This window comes from Marmota flaviventris, chromosome 7 (genome assembly GCF_047511675.1).
Source record: "Marmota flaviventris isolate mMarFla1 chromosome 7, mMarFla1.hap1, whole genome shotgun sequence".
NCBI classification, from domain to species: domain Eukaryota; kingdom Metazoa; phylum Chordata; class Mammalia; order Rodentia; family Sciuridae; genus Marmota; species Marmota flaviventris.
Window position 1 is genome coordinate 144,771,694 of NC_092504.1, and position 18,167 is coordinate 144,789,860.

Below are 18,167 nucleotides of genomic sequence, written 5' to 3' on the forward strand. Positions count from 1 at the left end.
TCTCCCCTTCTCTCCCCTCCTCTCCCCTTCTCTCCCCTTCCCTCCCCTCCTCTCCCCTCCTCTCCCTACCTCTTCCCTCCTCTCACCTCCTCTCCCACCTCTCCCCTCCCCTTCCCTCCCCTCCTCTCCCCGCCTGCAGGAAGCTCTCCAGGGACAGAGATGCTCATTTGCGGAGCGCCATCACAAGCCCCCCAATGGATAAGGTTGGGCTACCCTGAAGCGCAGGTCCCTGTGCCCCCCAGACCTGCCCTTTTGGGCCGCATCAGGCCCCATGGCGGAGGGTCACTGCTTTGGGTTCGGACCCTGCTTGCTCACCATGTCTTTCCCTGGTGTTGCACCCCTGAGCTCCCAGACCCCAGGGCCGGGTGGAATTCAGGCTGCCCTCTCTCCCATGCACACGTTGCTGACTTGTGGGTAGATTAGTAGCACGTCATTTGTAACCCTCGTCTAACGACACCTGTGGAAAGTCGACCAACCAACACACTGGACCTGTGGAACCTGGATTCTGAGCTCAGCATGGCCACTGGAAGGGAGGGGAGGAGGTCCCTGCAGCCGCTGGCTCCCAGACTTGGGAGGAAGTGCTACGTGAACTTAATGACCAGTGAACTCTGGACAGCCTCTTCCGGCAGAGTGACCTGGTGACTCGAGGCAAGCTGCAGAACACAGAGTCAGAAGTCCAAGGAGGACATGAAAGACTTCATCCAGACCCTGCCAGACTGGCCACCAGAAAGAGCCCACGGCCCCTACACCAGCAGTGAGAGGAGCTCCTTCCTTGTCCCCCCCCCCCCCAGCGCCCTGGCGGGGTCTGCCTCTCCATTCTGCTTGGAAGACTGGGTTCGCACTAACTCATCAAATGAGGCAGACGAAGCTCTGGAAAGTTCCTCTGCCTCTGAGCCTTCTCTCAGAGAAGGCTGGGTGGTTCGACCCGGGTGAACATGAGTCATGAATGAATACGGCGAGTTAAGGGTTTCATAGCCATTTTAATCATTCACTGCATCTGAGACTGAAATGCAGCACCACACAGGAAGGCCGCCGGCCGGGATGGCTCTCTGCCAGGGACACCTGCGGGTGGCTTGACAGAGAGGAGTGCAGGGACAGCCACTCTGCCGCGGAGGTCCTGTGGCACCCGCCGCCTGCTCACAGGTCCTCCGACTCTGGCACCGTGGTGTCCTCTGCAGACTCAGCAGCTACCACTATGGGAATATTCTCAGACACCCATCCCTTCGGAGTCCTGTTGAAGGACCGTCGGCCAGAAAGGGGGTTGGCAAAAGCCATGAACCTAGGATCTGTCAGCAGCAGTAGCTCAAAATCTGGAACTTTGAATTTCACCATTTTTGATGCCTTCTCAAATCCTCCAAATGGGGTGGCCACTCTGTGGGAAATGGAGAGAAAAACAAGTAACAATTAATATTCAAAGTTAATAGGGAGCAGTTCACATTCTCAAGGTTGTGTCAGGATGGTCCTGCACGCTCAGTGCACAGTCTCCAGGCTTGGCCTGCCAGGCCAGCTTTCCCGGAAGGACCAGGTCTTTAGATGGAGCTGGCTACGTGCTGAGTTGTGAAGTACAGGAGCCCAGGCCTCTGCCTGAGCCCGTAGGAATGGTCCTTGCTGGTGCCGTTGCTGGCAATGTCCCCTGTTTAAGGTCCCTCCTCCTGCCTTCTTCTGCTGGTCTACACCTGGGGTCCCTTGGAGCCACCCTCCCTTATCCCAATTCTGTAACCTAGATGGTCCCCCAACTTCCTACAGCTTCTTTTTTCAAGTACATGTTTGTTTGGGACACCTGTGAATTACAAATTCTTTGAGGACAAGGAGCATGGCTTTTGCATCTTTCTGTCTTCATCTCAGAAACCTCCACATTCTCCCATGCTCTCTCGGTAGCGTCCCGCTTCCTTCCCACACATTTCTAGTGGGTGGTGCTAATTTATTCATTCAGCAAGAGGCACGGTTCTAAGTGCTCAGTGGAATCAAAAGTCGGAGTCTTGGGTGGTAACCAAGGGCAGCCTGAGACAAGAAAGAAACTCAAACATGGCAGGGTGCCTCGCGGTGATGGAGCTGGGCGGACAATCACAATGGGCCCTGTGATCCTGGGCGCCGGCTTCCACGTTCTCGGGACTCCCTGTGGCCTTTCTAGTTAGTTCACATGCTCCTGCCACCAGATAGCACCTTTGAACACCTCAGGAAACCAGATGGGGACCGTGAACGTCCACTCTCCCAGAATGTGAGTAGGCATCAGGGAACTCTCCAGGGTGCACAGGAAGCACACGGACTTAGAACAGGGTCACGGCGTCAGATGGAGGCTGCCCCAGCTGCTGGGCACCATCAGGGCCACAGCTGTGAGCCAGACACAATGGAAGTCGTCCTTCCTGGGCTGGAGGGAGAGCTTACAGAGCCAACGTCATCAAAGGCTGGGAAAGTGGTGAGAACGCAGCAGAGAGACCCTCGCCCACTCCCTGTCAGAACTTTCGTCTCTCTAAATGGAACGAGGTGGGCAGGGGTGAGGGACGGGCGAGGCCTAAGAGGGACCAAACAGGCTGGCCACAACCTTCTTCAACACATGAAATCCTGAACCAGAGGGGCGCAGTGCTGGCTGCGTGCTGAGGAGAAAGGGCTATGCCTAGGGAGGCCGAGGCAGGAGGGTGGCAAGTTCAAGGCCAGCCCTGCCATTTGGCGAGGTCCTGTCTCAAAAAATAGAAATAAAAATGGGTGGGGATGTGGTCCCCGGTAGGGTTGACCTGGTTGAACCCCAAAAGAAGAGAGAAAAGGCTGACCCGGGATCATCCACGTGCCCAGGGCTTCTCTCCTGAGGGGAGAAGGTGTGGACTCTGTTTCGGGAGACGGGCAGGTTGGAGGCGAGAGAGTGTTCCGGCCTGGCGGGCAGTGCCCGGGCCTGCGCTCCTCGATTCAGGGAGAGACAGTTGGCAGAGCCACGCCTTCCCGCAGCCACGCTTAGCCCGTGGGGACACAGCCATGGTCCCAGACAGCATGGGGCCTCAGCAGCCCAGCGGGGTTGGAGAGAAGCCAGGTCAGGGCTGCCCAGGGATGGTAGAACTGGGCAGGAGGAGGAGGGGGCTCAGAGGGGCTGTTGGACCACAGAAATGGAGAAGCAGGGGTGAGCGGAATGGGGCATCAGTGAAGGAAACGGTACAGGGCAGCAAGGGATCGCGGTGGCAGAGGGAGTCCTGATGTCGAGGTGACAGTGATAATGGCAACTGTGCGGCTAGCAGGGAACCTCCGTCCACACACCCTGGTCCGCTGGCATCTCTCTCCCGGCTGAAGAGCAGTGCTGTGTGTCTGTGCACCTGTCAGGATGCCTGTCCTATGGCTTCCCAGCGACGTCACCGGCTGGTCTGCCACCCCCGGCTGCGGCTCTATTTCAGCAGCGTCTCATTATTCTGGAAACGAGGGAGACGGACTTGGAAAGCACCCTGAGGAACCAGACTGGCCTTGAGGTGCTTTGATAATCGGCTTTGGAGGAAGCAATGAGAGCAAATGTTTGCCCAGCGGATACCACGTGCCAGAGGCCTGCTAACGGCTTCTCGAGCTTTTGGCTCACCCTGGGCTCCTGCTGGGGTGCGTCGTCTGGGGTGGGCTCTGAGACCCCGTTCTAGCTGTTGCTGAGGGCTCTTGGTGGCCAGGAGAACAGAGGCAGGTGGGTGATGGTCCCCCTGGAGCAGCCGCAGCCTGCTCTGTCAGTGAGGAAAGGCGACTGACTTGAAGCCTGGGTCAGGACCAGCTACGAAGTGTTAGGGACCATCAGGGACCGTAGCAGAACGAGAGCTGGCTCTGCTTGTTCAGGATCATGAAGAACTGCAAGCCGGGCCCAGCAGTGCCCCTGCGGTGCAGCCCCTCCCGGCCCCCAGCACAGGAGGCTGCAGCCAGCACCTCCAGATTCAAGCTGATTCCATGGCCTGAGGTGACATGTCACTAAAAATGACACGGAAGCCATTCAGCAGGAATGTCTGGCATTGGGAACTCCCGGCAGCACCCTGCTGGGTTGAGACCGCCCACTACATGTGCTTCCTACCCAGCTCTGTCTGAGTGCAGCACTGCACCAGAGACCAGGTGGCCCCCTGGAGCCACACAGCCACACAGTCTCTGGGAGATGGGTGTGGCGGGCCAAGATGCCAATCAACCTGTGACCGCAAGGCCCCGCCCACCGAAACCTCGTCCCTGCCTTGGATGTCCTCCAGTACAGACCAGAGCCACCTTCGTTGTTCCGCTCCAGCTCCTTGAGGACTGGAGGATGTGTCAAGCGCTCCTCTTGTCTAATTTCTAGCTTTGTCTCTATTTTTCACCATTTCAACTTTCTGTTTCTTAGGCGGCTCACACCTCCTGAGCAGGAATCTACCCTGGTGGGGTGCTGGCCCCCCGCAACAGATCATGTGCTCATTGATGCCAGATAGATTTCACTGATTGCCCCTGATCTGCATTAGAGGAGGAAAGTTCCTGTGCACCCAACCCATGACCCTTCCTTCCTAACAGCTCCTTTCTGTTTTTCCTGCAGGCTTGGGGGTGACTTGCTTTCCTGTAAATGACAGTGCTCCCATGTCCCATCGGCACCTCCTGCCAGACCGGCAACGCTGCTGTTTACACAGCGGGCTTTCTCTTTTCTTTTGCACCACTGAGGCCATGTCCTGTTTGAATTTCACTGCCCTCCACACACACGTTAAAGAAAGTCCACTAGCAGAGATGCTCAGCCTTCCACAGAGAGACTCATTGTGAGATTTTTAAGATCTGTGAAAATAATTTTAAGTTTCAGGCCAAGTTAATGAAGCAAAATTTTCCATGGAAAGATCTGAAATGTTCTCCTGAAAGATGATGGGCCAGCCCTGTAATTCCCTGAACATTAACTCTTCCAACGCAGGCTTGCCTGACGGACTGGCTCTGGGTCATCAGGTGGCAGGGAACAAGCCAGTCGACTTCAGATCCACAGCCAACAGACGCTTCCTTGTTTCCTTGGACTGATGGGACTCCACTTGCAAAAATGAATTGTGCTCACATACAAAACCTCCATAATCACTAATTATTTTGTAAGGCAAATGGTTGCATAAAATCTAAAATAAACTCTTCTACAAAGTGGCTAAAGCTATACTTTATTTAAAGTTTTCTTAATCCGTGATTGTAGGATTTATGCTGTAGAGGAGAACATGGAGATCATCAGAGGTGGAGGGCCACATTCTGGCCGTACACAAAGTGGGGAAGCCCCTTGCTCCCAGTTCACCTTTTCTCATGTTACATGGGTTTGACTTAGAATAAAACTTGAATGTCCTTTAAGGGAGCCCCGGAGCACAAGGTTGAGTTCAACGCTCACCCCTCGTTGCACTTGGAAGCCAGGTTGCATGCAGCCACCCTCGCTGCCTTGTGTGTGACTGGGGCTGCCAGCCGTGCCCTCTCACTCTCCCCGGGGACTATCTGGAAATGGCATGTTTCTCTCCCTCCCTCTCTCCCACCATCACTCTCCCTCTCTCTTTCTATCTGTTGATCCTCTTTGTTTTTTATAAAAATGAAAAAATGCAGCGGAATAAAATCTTAAAGTACTAACATGTTGAATTATCTAAAGATCAGAAGAGAAGATGCTTATGCCATGTTACCTTGACCATATGTGCAACATCACGTCAGAAACTAAGTCTTGGCCCGGGTGATTCTCCCATGGTCTTGAGTGGTTAGATGAGCGCTGTTGCCCGAGGATAGGGTCAGCCCCCTGGGCACCTGGGGAGCGTTCTGACCTTGGGTGACTAGGCTGAGCCCTGGACTGTCAGGGTGCTTGGGGCACAGCGAGTGCACAAAGGCTCAGATGTCTTCTGGGGCTATTTTTCTTTCTGAAATAAAGCAGTACTGAAGGCCAGAGGTGTAAAGAAAGCAGAAGTCACTGGAGACGGTCAGGGAGCACTGCCGGCTGTCCGATGGCCCATGGCTGGCCTGTGACAGCTGACGCCTGGGCTCTGCTGAATGCCCTCACCAGCTGCCATGATCTGCCAGTGACTCTTTGGATTTCCTGTGGATGTGCTCGGGTCCCTTGCCACAGGGCAGTTTCATTTTCCCATTCCTCCTGTTGGTGCTCCTCTTGCCCAGCGGTCTAGGAGGGACAGCAAACACAACTTTTTGAGACATGTGTGTGTTTGCTTGGTTCAGACTTTTGCCCCTGGAGGTCATTTCCACTGGGTGTGAATTACCAGCTGCGGCTCTTTGGTGACTGTGCAGTGCTCTCCTCTCTCTTCTGGGCGGAAGGCAGCCATCCTGTTTTTTCCTGTGCATTGGGAGTCAGTGGGTCATTTGTTCCCTGACTCTGGGAGCCCCTATTGGCCTGGGTTTGCCCTTCTTGAGGTGCAGCCCTTCTTGGGGTGTAGCACTTTCTGGTATGTAGTACTTCCTGGTACGTGGTACTTCCTGGTGTGTGTACCTTTTGTAGGGCTTCTGGGTGTGAATAGTTCTCGGTGGGTAGTACCTTTGGTATGAAGCACTTCCTGGTGTGCAGGACTTCCTGGCGTCTTTACTTCTTGGCATGTTTATTTCCTGGTAGGTGGTACTTCCTGCTGTATAGTGCCTCTTGGGATGCAGTGCCTCTTGGGATGCCGTACCTGTGGGGATGCAGTACTTCCTGTGTGGAATACTGTTCTGATGTGGATATGAGGTATCTTCCAAAATCTCATGTGTGAGACAATTCAAGAATTTTGGAGGTGAAAAGATTAGATCATGAAAGCTATCACCTAATTGGTGATTAATGCACGGATATGAATTAAATGGGTGGTGATTAAGGCAGACAGGGTGTCTCTGGAAGAGGCAGGTCACTGGAGATGTACCTGTGGTGAGCCGGGCTCCTTGTCCGCTACATGGTGGCCGTGACCTCCGCTGCTTTCCTCCTCCAAGCCCTTCCACCACGACGCTCCGCCTCACCTCGGGCCCAGAGCCATGGCTTTGGCCAACGATGGACCAAACCTCGGACACTCTGAGCCAAAATAAACTTTTCCTCCTCTTGTGCTGTTCTTGTCAGGTCTTTAGGACACAGGGACAAAGTTGACACCAAAATCAGTACCAAGAAGTGGGGTCATTGCTGTGACTGACCTGACAGCATGGTTCAGAAGCCTTTGGAGCTAGTTCTCAGGGACAAGAATTCTGAGAAGAAGGTTAGAGATCCAAGCTGGAAACGCTCTGGAATGTTGTGGGCGGGGCTTAATGGGCGATGCTGGTGGAGCTCAGCAGACCAGGATGTTGAGGGTGAGTCTGGGACCGTGAGGTTCCAGAGCAGGAGGAGGACTCTGTGGAAACTAGAGGGCGTTTGTGTCATGTTCTGGCCGAGAAGTTGTCGACATCTGCCATACCCTGAGAATTTCTGTGAGGCTGAATGTCAAGGTGATCTACTAACGAATCTGGTGGAGGAAAGTCCAACAGCAGAGTGTTGAGCCAGTTGCATGAATATTTCAACAAATTTCCTGTGACATCAGGAACAGAAAACCAAGCAGAGGGATTTGAAAAATGCAGTTTGGCTGGAGAAGTGTAAAACTGGGACTAAGGAAATTGTAGCCATTAAAGACAGATATTATAGTCATGCAAAAAAAACACTGAACACTTCACCCAAAGACAGTCAGAAAGATGACTTGAGGCATCTCAGGAGTGGGCATCTACTCAGGTGTGAAAGTGAAAATCCCTCAGGAAGAGAACAGTGGGACACCTGCTTGCGCAGGGGGCGGGAAGTTGTTCACTGTGCTCAGCCACCAGGCACTTAGAGGCTCTGCTGCAGCCATGGCCCCAGAGGCTTGGCTACTGCTTGAGATGGCAGCCAGCATGAGGTGCTGGTTCTGTAGGAATGCAAGAAGCTGGAGTCAGGGGGTCATGGAGTCTTCCCCCAAGATTTGAAAGGCCAGGGAGGCCAGGAAAAGTATGGCAGGCTTGGAGTCCCTGTGGGAAGCCCTAAGAGGGCAAATAGTGAAGATTGAGAAGGAAGCCAAAGCCGCAGTGGAGACCCCAAGATTAAGAAATGCCAGTAATGTGGGATGTCTGCCAAGGAAAGCTGCAGGAACTGAGCACGGACAACCAAGAGGCTGTGACCAGCAAAGCCACAGGGCAGGACGTCACAATGCCCCGGGACATGGAGCCACAGGACTTGTTTGCCCAGTGGATTTTGGTCTTGCTTTGTCCCCATCCCTCCTTTCTATGCCCTCTCCTTTGTCGTGGAACACAAGTGTTTACTCTGTCGCTACATATCAGATGTACATAACTGGCTTTCGATATTCACTTTCCTAGCTAAGAGTTTGCCATGAGTCTCTGCTGAGATTGTAGACTTGGACTTTTAGGCGATGCTGGAACTGTCAGGATGGTGGGGACTCTTGAACCTGGACTCGATGTATTTTGCATTATGAGAGAGAGATAAGCTTTTGAAGCCAGGATCAGAATATTAAGGTTTAGATATGAGGAGTCCCCCAAAAGCTCATCTGTGAGACAATGCAAAACTTTCAGAGGTGAAATGATAGTTTACATGAGAGCTGAAACCTACTCAGTGGACCGACTGGGAGGCAGAGCAGGCCGGCATGGTGTGGTGGGGAGAAGTGGGCCACTAGGGAATGTGCCTCTGGGGCTATACTTTGTCCCAGGTGAGTGGAGCTCTGCTTCCTGGTGGCCATGTCCTTCCCGGTGGCCATGTGCTTTCTTCCTCTGTGCCCTTCCACCACGATGCTCTGCTTCTCCTTAGGCCCAGAGCTGTGGAGTGGCAAGCTGTGGACTCAGCCTCTGAAACCATGAGCCCAATACACTTCTCCTTCTTCAAGTTGTGCTCAGGTCTTTTGGTTGTAGCAATGCAAAGCTGACTAAAACAATAGTTCTTGGTACGTAAGAACTCTTGAAGTACAGCACTTCCTGAGGTGGAGCTCTTCCTGGTGTGCGGCACCACTTGTGCTGTACCTCTTGGTGTGTGGCACCTCTTGGTGTGATATACCTCTTGGTGTGTGGCACCTCTTGGTGTGATATACCTCTTGGTGTGTGGCACCTCTTGGTGTGCAGTACCTCTTGGTGAGTGGTACCACTGGTTTTCTGTACCTTTTGGTGTGCGGTACCTCTTGATGTGTGCTACTTCTTATATACACTACCTCTTGAACCTAAGGCTAGAAGCTTTTTGTCAACTTTGGAAACTTCTTGTCTGCTAATTCTCCCTCTCCTTCTGGAGTCGCAGTCACACACACCATCTGCGTTGTTACTGCTCTGTGTGTCTGCTGCTGCCTAGCTGCCTTTTGAATCCTGTTCTATGTTCAGAACATTTCCCTGTATCATGGTACCAGTGCAGCCCTTAGCCGCGGCTAGTCCGCTATTCAATCCAGGCACTGAGTTTTAAAGCATCTCTATCATTCTGTCCAACAAGTGCGGAGGCCTCGTAAACACACTCGGCATGTGTGAAATGAACAGCCTGGAAGTTGTGCACACATGCGCAGCTTCCACAGCCTGAGGTGTCCCTGCTCGATCACAACCCCTCCACTCCTGGCCGTGGTCAGTGTTTTGAGCTTCATGGTAACATAGACTTATATGATATTTCTAAAATTGGAATGAAACAAGTCATTCCCAAAGGACCAACTCTGTGATTCCTCACAAAGAAAGGACTGAGCATGTGAAAATCACAGTCAGAAAGCAGGATGCGGCTACAGGACCAGGGGTGGGGGGAGCTGTCATTCATGGTGTGGATTCAGGTTTTGGGGGAGGGAGCACCTGGAGATGTGGTGGTCCTGGCAGCAAGCCAGGCTGAACGTGGTCAGTACTGCCGACTGTGCACTTAGGAAGGGTTAAGAAGGTAAGATGAGAGTGTGTTTTGCCACAGTAAAGAAGACGAAGGAAAAGCCAGTAGAGAGGAGAGGACTTGAGTCTGTGTTCCATCCTGCTTCCTGCTGTGAGGGCCCTGGATCTAGAGGAGGACCAGGGCCAGCCTGGGGGTGTGCAGGGCAGCCTCAGTCCTGGCTCTGGGGCCTCCCCTCCAGGGTGAGGGACCTGCAGGGCTTCCAGAAGGACGCGCCAATGTCCTGGCTCCCCTCCTGCAGCCCCAGAAGGATGACGTGGAAGGTGTGCTCTGTTGGTACCCAGGATATTACCCAGCAGGAATATCCTCCAGGGCCTGGGGTTCACATCTGTACTTCCTGTCCTCCAGGATGTTACCCACAGTCCTCCAGGGCCTGGGTTCATGTCTCACTTCCTGTCCTCTAGGATGTTACCCAGCAGTCCTCCAGGGCCTGGGGTTCACATCTGTACTTCCTGTCCTCCAGGATGTTACCCACAGTCCTCCAGGGCCTGGGTTCATGTCTCACTTCCTGTCCTCTAGGATGTTACCCAGCAGTCCTCCAGGGCCTGGGGTTCACATCTGTACTTCCTGTCCTCCAGGATGTTACCCACAGTCCTCCAGGGCCTGGGTTCATGTCTCACTTCCTGTCCTCTAGGATGTTACCCAGCAGTCCTCCAGGGCCTGGGGTTCACATCTGTACTTCCTGTCCTCCAGGATGTTACCCACAGTCCTCCAGGGCCTGGGTTCATGTCTCACTTCCTGTCCTCTAGGATGTTACCCAGCAGTCCTCCAGGGCCTGGGGTTCACATCTGTACTTCCTGTCCTCCAGGATGTTACCCAGCAGTCCTCCAGGGCCTGGGTTCATGTCTCACTTCCTGTCCTCCAGGATGTTACCCAGCAGTCCTCCAGGGCCTGGGGTTCACGTCTGTACTTCCTGTCCTCCAGGATGTTACCCACAGTTCTCCAGGGCCTGGGGTTCACATCTGTACTTCCTGTCCTCTAGGATGTTACCCAGCAGTCCTCCAGGGCCTGGGGTTCACGTCTGCATTTCCTGTCCTCCAGGATGTTACCCACAGTCCTCCAGGGCCTGGGGTTCACATCTGCACTTCCTGTCCTCCAAGATACCCACTGTCCTCCAGGGCTGGGATCATGTCTGCACTTCCTGTCCTCCAGGATGTTACCCAGCAGTTCTCCAGGGCCTGGGGTTCCCGTCTGCACTTCCTGTCCTCCAGGAGCTCGGTATTCCAGACCCTCTTCCCTGGTAGCCTTTCAATCATTTAAAAACTTTTGCACAACATTTCTAGTTGTTTTATGACGTTCTCCTGCGGCTGGAAAGTAAGTCCTACCTGTGGCGTATTCTCCCTCCCAGCAAGCCTTTACTGCAGAGGTGGTCTGCTTTGCTAGATGGTGAGCAGTGCACAGCCTGGAGCTCCTAGCACCTCGTGAGCGTGCCGTGGGTGCAGCTTACATTCTGGCTTTTCTTGTGGGGTGAGTTGGAGTGTCAGAGGTAGCTTACTCTAAGGTGAATGTCATGTGACCAAAGACTGGATTGTAACAATTCAAATATCCACCATCTCATGGGAATTACGAGGAAAGAACCACGGAAAACGGTCGCCACTATGCACACCGCTCCTACAGAAGGGACGTGTCCCCGCAGCACTGGTTTTGGTTTGTGCGTGTGCTGCAATCCTGGGCCGTTAGGTTTATGGGTGACCTTTCATCTGGCCTAAAGCCTGCAAGAAAATCAATTGGAGCCTGCAGTTACGTGGGAGCTCTCCCAACCCCACGAGTTATTTCTGAAAATTCAAACAGCATTGTCATTTGAAGCCACACGTAAACTACCACCAATCTGTTAATAAAATAACATTTTTAAAGTGTGAGTGGTGATCTTGATTTCTAACAAGGCAAATTCCAGAATCATTTCTTTCATTTTCTTACTAACCTTAGAAGACACCCAATATTTCTCCATAGATTCTCTTCTTAACACAAAGGCCCTTTTCCCCAGAGACATGGGTGGTGTGATGGCGAGGTCTTGGTGTCTGGTGTGCCCACTGTGCTGGGCCTAGGCTCACCTGTTAAAGCTCCTGTAGTCCTGCAGCTGGGCCTTGCCCTCGGGCTGGAAGAATTTGGGGTGTAGTGCCTCCAGTAGCTCAGGATCGCTGCCAATGGCCTGCTCCCAGGGAGACTGGTAGTACTTGGGCACGGCCGTGGTGTTGAACCTCTCAGGAGGGATCTCCTTCAGTGGTCCAGAATAGCCTGGGGAGAGCAAGCACAAGGAGCTGGTGCCCAGGGCTCAGCCCCTGCTGGGCCTCCCCTGCGACTTCTCATGCCCGGGTGAAGTCGGGAGGAGGTTGTCCTCTCGTGGTGCCTCGGAGAGCAGCAGTCTGATGCGCTAGACGTCGGATGCTCCTTCAGGCTGTTGGAGCTGTGCCCCTTCCATCAACTTGCAGTGGACCTTAGACCCTACCAATATCTAAAAATGGGGTCTAGGGAAGTGCAGTGAGGACAGAGTCCCTCCTCCCCCAGTGGACCCTGGAGGTGACCTGTCTCGCCACCTGGGCAGTGCAGAAGCTGCAGGAAGGTGGGCCCCTCTCCTCACCCTGGGCGCCCGTCCCTGCTCTACCTTGGTTCTCCAGGGTCTCACCCCCTGTTCTGTGACTGGCCTTCACCACCCTCACTCGTGCCTCCCCCAAAGCTACAAGTGTTCTGCAAGTACCATTTCAGAGCCACCAAGGCCACTGTGAGGCCACCTGCCTCCTGGGCTCAGCCGGCCGCTTGGGTCTGCACCTGCCCCACCCAGCCCTGCCCTCAGGTCCTGCCTCCCCAGTTGGTGGCTCTGCTGCGGGCTTCCCGAGGCTCCTCCCGAGCCCTGAGGTGTCTTGCTTGTCTCCATGTTCCCTGGCTCTGAGACAGCAGCCTCCTCTGCTCACCTTTCCTTGGAGGAACCGCCCTAGTCATCACCTGTGAGGGGCCACTCGGGAAGGCTCCAGCCCCCCCACCCTCCCCCCCGGGCTCGGTGGCTCCCAGAGCTCCTCCTCAGACTATCCACGCTGTCTGAAGGAATCCATCTACACTCATGGCCTTTATTGACCCTCAGATGGACGATCCCAGCTTTGCTTTTGATCTCCAAGCTGCTCTGTTTCTCCAAATGAATGTTTCATGGTGCCCCGACCTGACCATGGGTCTGGACCCCAGGCAGCCATTTCTAGATCCGTCATCCGAGAAAATGTGAGTACTGCCCGCAGACGCCACTACAGTGTCACCCTGAACATCCTCATCCTCGGCAGATCACTACCCACTGCACAAAAACAGTGGCCCTCAAATGATTTGCACTTATGAATCACCTGGGCACTGTTTAAAATGTAGGTGGGGTGCAGGTACAGCCCGGGGCAGGGTACTTGCTGGGCACACAGGAGGCCCGGGTTCCATCCCAGCACCGCAGTAAATAAGTAAATGCCATGCCGGTGACTGGCTCCGTCCCCCAGCCCCCTGGCTTCAGGAGGTCTCAGGTACAGCCCACGCGTGTCCAGCAAACACCCACCAGATCTTATGCCGTAGTCTGTGGACAGGACAGTGAGTGCCTTTCCCTCTCCTGTCCACTTCCTGTCCTGCTGCCCAGCTCAGGCCCTCTGTTTCTTGCCAGGGCTCTTGGGACAACCTTCACACGGCTGCTCCACTCTTGGTCCTCTCTCTGCAGGCCACCTCACCCAGCTGCCTGGGTGCCCTCAGAACCCCAGGTCTGAGCCTCCCCGCTTCCTGCCTGCCCACCTCCTTGCACGCCCCTGCGCTGCAGCCCTCTGCCATCCCTTGGGTCAGTTGTGCCCCCCTGGAAGGTCCTGCCTAATTCTTGTCATGTGCACGCTCCTCTCTGGGGTCTGGCTGAGGCCACCTCTCCTCTGTGGCCACCCCTGTTTCCCAGGGAAGCCGTCTCCCTCCCTGCCTTCACTGGCCCCCACCTCAGTGCTGTGTCCTCCCTTCCTGGGTCACCTGAGGGGGGGCCTTGAGGTGCAGCGTTAGGTTTATGAGGCCTGGGCCTTCCTCGCAGACCCCGCCCAACCCGTGCTGTACTTCTGCACACTTTGTCCCTGTTAACACAGCCATCCTGTGACTGTGACCCTAGTGTACAGTCACCTTGAGTTTCATTTTCCTCCAACTGTGTGCAGACGCTTCTGAAGATGTCTACCTCAGGCTCATATTCATTGTGAGGGCTTCCTAATGATCTACTGAATTAAGGGACCACAATTCATGTAATATTTTCCCATTTTTGAACATTCAGGATTTTCCAGGGTTTTTTAAATAGGAACAATTAATAACTTTTTCATTTTTGGCATGCTAAATTATTTATAGGAAATGTGCATATGTCTAACCTCTCAGTAATGTTACAATTCAGCAATACTACATATGTGTGTGCATGTATATAGTGTATATAAACATTTATGTATGTGTGTATATTTATGCACATATGCGTATATATACATATATATGTGTGTATATGAAATGTTTCTTATTTGTTTTTTAAGCACATTTCTAATATAATTGATTTCAAATAAAGACATTTTAGCTCTACAGTATCGTGACATTATAGTACTCTGTTGATTGAGAAACACTGGCTTTTGGATGCATAGTTGGTCAACCAATAAAAACTACTTTTCTGAGTTGGATTAAGCTATAGTTTGCTTCCTGAAGTTGCGATTTCAACTCACCAGCCAACAAGTCAGCCTCTCGTCCTCCTGCTTCATAACCAACTCCCCAGCCCCTCTGAACGTGCCCTCTCCCTGCTCTGTTTTCACAGACGTTTTCTAGAGGTTAATAAGTGGATACTTAGCTTTAAGTAGGTACAGGAACTTGCACTTTCAATTCCTGTCCTTGGTGTGTGTCCACGTGTACATGTAACCCGTTCCTGATGGTAGTGGGACACACACACGGTGGGGACCTTGGTGCAGACTGCATGCATTATGGATGTGCCCCTGTCCCCAAGGTCTGCTGCAGTGGCCCTTGGGGGCGGGGCCCAACTCTATCCACTCTGCGATGCATGGTATATAATGATGACCTTATAATCAACGTCCTAAGTGCCAAGAGCCCCAGGTGAGGGCAGATGAACTGTCCCCTCCCCCATCCCGTCTGCTCCCTTTCCCATTCAACAAACAAACAAATAAACAAGGGAGAAAAAAAAAAAAAAAAAAAAAACACACTCCAAACACTGGAAAGCAGCAGGCCAAAGCTCTTCTGCTGCAATGTTGGGAGAAAAGTGGCTGCTGAGGCTGGTCAGGGTGCTGGTCAGGAACCCGGCCCTGGCCCTGTGCCTGGCTGGCCTGAAGTCCTCACTGCGTTCCCAAGAATGCCACAGGCAGGCCCCCAGCCCAGCAGGCTGAGGTTCCATGTGCATTTGGATAAGATTTAATGTCTTACAGTTGGTTCACTTATGCATTTGCAAAAATACTACTCTATTGGTGCCCTTTGAGAAAAATTCTATAACCGCTTTTGCTAAGTCTACTGTTTATTTGGTGAGAAATGACAGGCATTGCTAACTTCAAAATAAAATTATCTAAAATTTTAAGAATCCATTTTGTTCATTACTCTTGAGGAAATATTGGGAGTTACTCTCTAAATAGGCAGTATTCAATTTTTCTGGAAGGTCTCCTACGCGGTGTCTAGTGGTGATTCTAAATCATATTACTAAAAGAATAGGGTTTGCCTCTTTCAAGGGGAGGGACACAGAAGAGCCCTTGGGGGGCTGCACGAGGCCACTAGACGTTTCGCACCACCCCTTTAGGTCCGAGTGTGCACATTGATGCTAACTCACCCACAAGCAGGTGTCTAATGAGAACAGCTGATTCATTTAATGAAGGCTCCCAAGGCCTGGGTCTGACCTCAGGCAAGCAGTTCCACGTTCTGGCCCTGAGGTCAGTTACCTGGAGCGAGGCTCTCTGGGTTGGGAGGGCTCCGCGGATCCGGGGTGTTGGGAGGCGTCAGGGGGGCCTGCTGGGAGCCCCCTTCCAGGATGCTCCCATCCAGCTTCCCGTTCTGCATAGCGAGGCTGTGCTGCGTGGATGAAAGAAGAGTCTGTTGAGAACGCTCAGATGCGGGTCGCCCTCCCTGGCACGGCGGAGCTTAGCACAGGCCACTGCTCCTGAGCATCTCCTGTGCCCGACACAGACCTGCCTGTAACGAGCCCTGCTGTGCGCCAGGTCTGCCCCTGGGGCTTCACGTCCATCACTCAAGTTCAGGTGGAGCCTTCCTGTGAGGCCAGTGGCCGTGATTCCTGATGGGCACTAGTTGAATGATGTGGAGCTCTCTGGCCAAAGACTGGGCTTAGGGTCTCTTATATTACCCTTGTATTTTGTAGCTGGGCTTTGGATTCTTTACTATGTAAAAATTTAAATTTTAATATGAAATTTGAATAGTAGTTGCACATACCAAGTCCTCCCCCCACCAACAGAAGGAACAGTCACACTATAAATGCATGAATTTACAGAGGGAAAACTTTTAGAAAATAAAACACCTAAAAGAGATGGTTGTCTCAGGTTTTAAATGAATTATTTTGGTATTACAATTTGTACTTCTTCTATGGCAATGATATACTACCTTAAAACTTTGCATTTAAAAAGAGAAAAGCAGAAACTCTAATAGATTATGTACTCAGAAGTACAGCTGGGACTTACCCTTTCAACAAAGTATTTTCTTGATTATGTCTGAAAAGCATGTATTTTGAAAAGAGGTGCCTAAGAGCAAATCCAGAAAGAAAGATGTAGTGAAGAGCATGGCAGAGACTGACCCTGACCTTTGTTGTCTGTGAAATGTGTGGAAAACATTTACTAGTGCCTCTTCATTTCTAAGTTTATCAGATTTTGTGACAAATATGTCTTTACATTTTCATACTTATTTACCCTTACAGAAATTTAGTGATAAAAGTCTGTTTTGTCCTAAAATTCAAATACCACAAAGGCCATAAACTCGGCTCCTGGCCTGATCAATGGGGAAGGAAGGAAAGGCGTCCTGGCCTGCGTGCTCCAGCCGCCTGCGTACAGGTTCACCTCCACGGGGTCCGGAAGGCCTGGTTTCCCATCAATAATGGTAATCAACAGATAATCCATAGAGTGCCCCCTTGTTAGTGTTGTGCACATCCCAACATGTCACCACGCATCCCACCACCACATGCAACTGTCACGCACCAACAAACAAAGGAAAACACCAAAGGTTCTGCTCCGTCCTCTTGCGAGCTGCTTAGCTCTGGCTTGGAGCAGTGTCGGTATACAATGCGACGGTCGTGAACGGTCACCTTGGTGTCACACGGATCCTCCAACTCACTACTTGCCTGTTCTAGAACCATACACTTCCAAGAAGAGCACTATTGAGCAAGAGGAGTTCAGTTCCAGGAGGTAGGACCTAGCTGTCTCTGCCTGAGGCTGACGTACACAGCAAAACATCAATCCTGTGAGCGTCTTCAGCGCTTCAGCCCTGCACACCCACTTGCACCCCGCCTCACTCCACCAATCATCACACGGGCACTGAAGAGAGCCAAGCTGGCCTGGCACTCAGACCTGCCCATCGGGTCTCATCGCCATCGGTTCTGGAGCGTCCACCAGTCCTCCTGCTGAGAACTCCCAGGTGCGGGTCACCTGGAAGCATTCCCCGTGGCTCCGTGCACCCCCTCTGTGCATCCCCAGGGTCGGTCACTCTGTCCCTGCAGCCTCCCAGGTCTGTCCTCCCGCACTCCACCGTGTAGGTCTTGGTGTGTTTCGCTCATCACTCCTTGTCCCCTGGGAACAGGGTTCACCCATTCGCTTGCGCTGTTCAGGGCCGCGCGTGGAGTGTTTGCTGGAAATGTAATGAGCAAATCGTGCCCCACGTGTCCCTGGGGGCTATTTAAACACAGGGCCTCCTTCCCACTTAGGTCTTGGCCACATGCCGCGTTTCACACTCTTCCTCTGGGGTCACCTACATGTCCCTGCCACTCAGGCTCTTCTGGGGTCACCTGCCTCCTGTCTGAGTCCCAGGAGCGCTCCCTCAGGGGGCCTGGGCGAGGTGCTTCCGAGCGCGGCCTGAGTCCTTCCTACAGGCTGCTCCCTGCTGGCGACCAGTGAAAGGCAGAGTGGCCAGTCCCAGGTCCCACCCTTCCCTGGCGGTCTGCAGCACCCTCCTGGGTCTGCTCCCTGCCTGCAGACGCCCCTCCTTCCCAGCTGCTTCCTCCCATCTCTTCTCAGTCATCCCACGCCCCGAGTTCCGCCGGAGGCTGTCTCCAAGCCTCTGCCTTCCGTCTGACCATCCTCAGCCCCAGGCCACTCCACACCAGCTCAGCACAGCGTTTTGTTCCCGCATCTGTGTCACCTGTGTCACGTTGGGTCCCCAACTGGTCCATAGTCTGGTTTGAATCTAACAGAGCCCAGTCATTATTTTTCCTTTGCTCTATGAT

General features: G+C 53.0%; 1 protein-coding gene across 1 annotated transcript in view; it reads right to left on the minus strand.

Annotated features, from left to right (window-relative positions):
• Window positions 1-1,137: 1,137 nt before the first annotated feature.
• Myoz2 (myozenin 2) overlaps window positions 1,138-18,167 on the minus strand; it is a 33,557-nt gene continuing 16,527 nt past the window's right edge. The window contains exons 3-5 of the mRNA XM_027952318.2: window positions 15,667-15,796; window positions 11,827-12,010; window positions 1,138-1,372 (exon numbers count right to left, since the gene is read on the minus strand). Coding sequence (XP_027808119.2) covers window positions 1,138-1,372; window positions 11,827-12,010; window positions 15,667-15,796 — 549 coding nt within the window. The remainder of the gene's footprint in view (window positions 1,373-11,826; window positions 12,011-15,666; window positions 15,797-18,167) is intronic.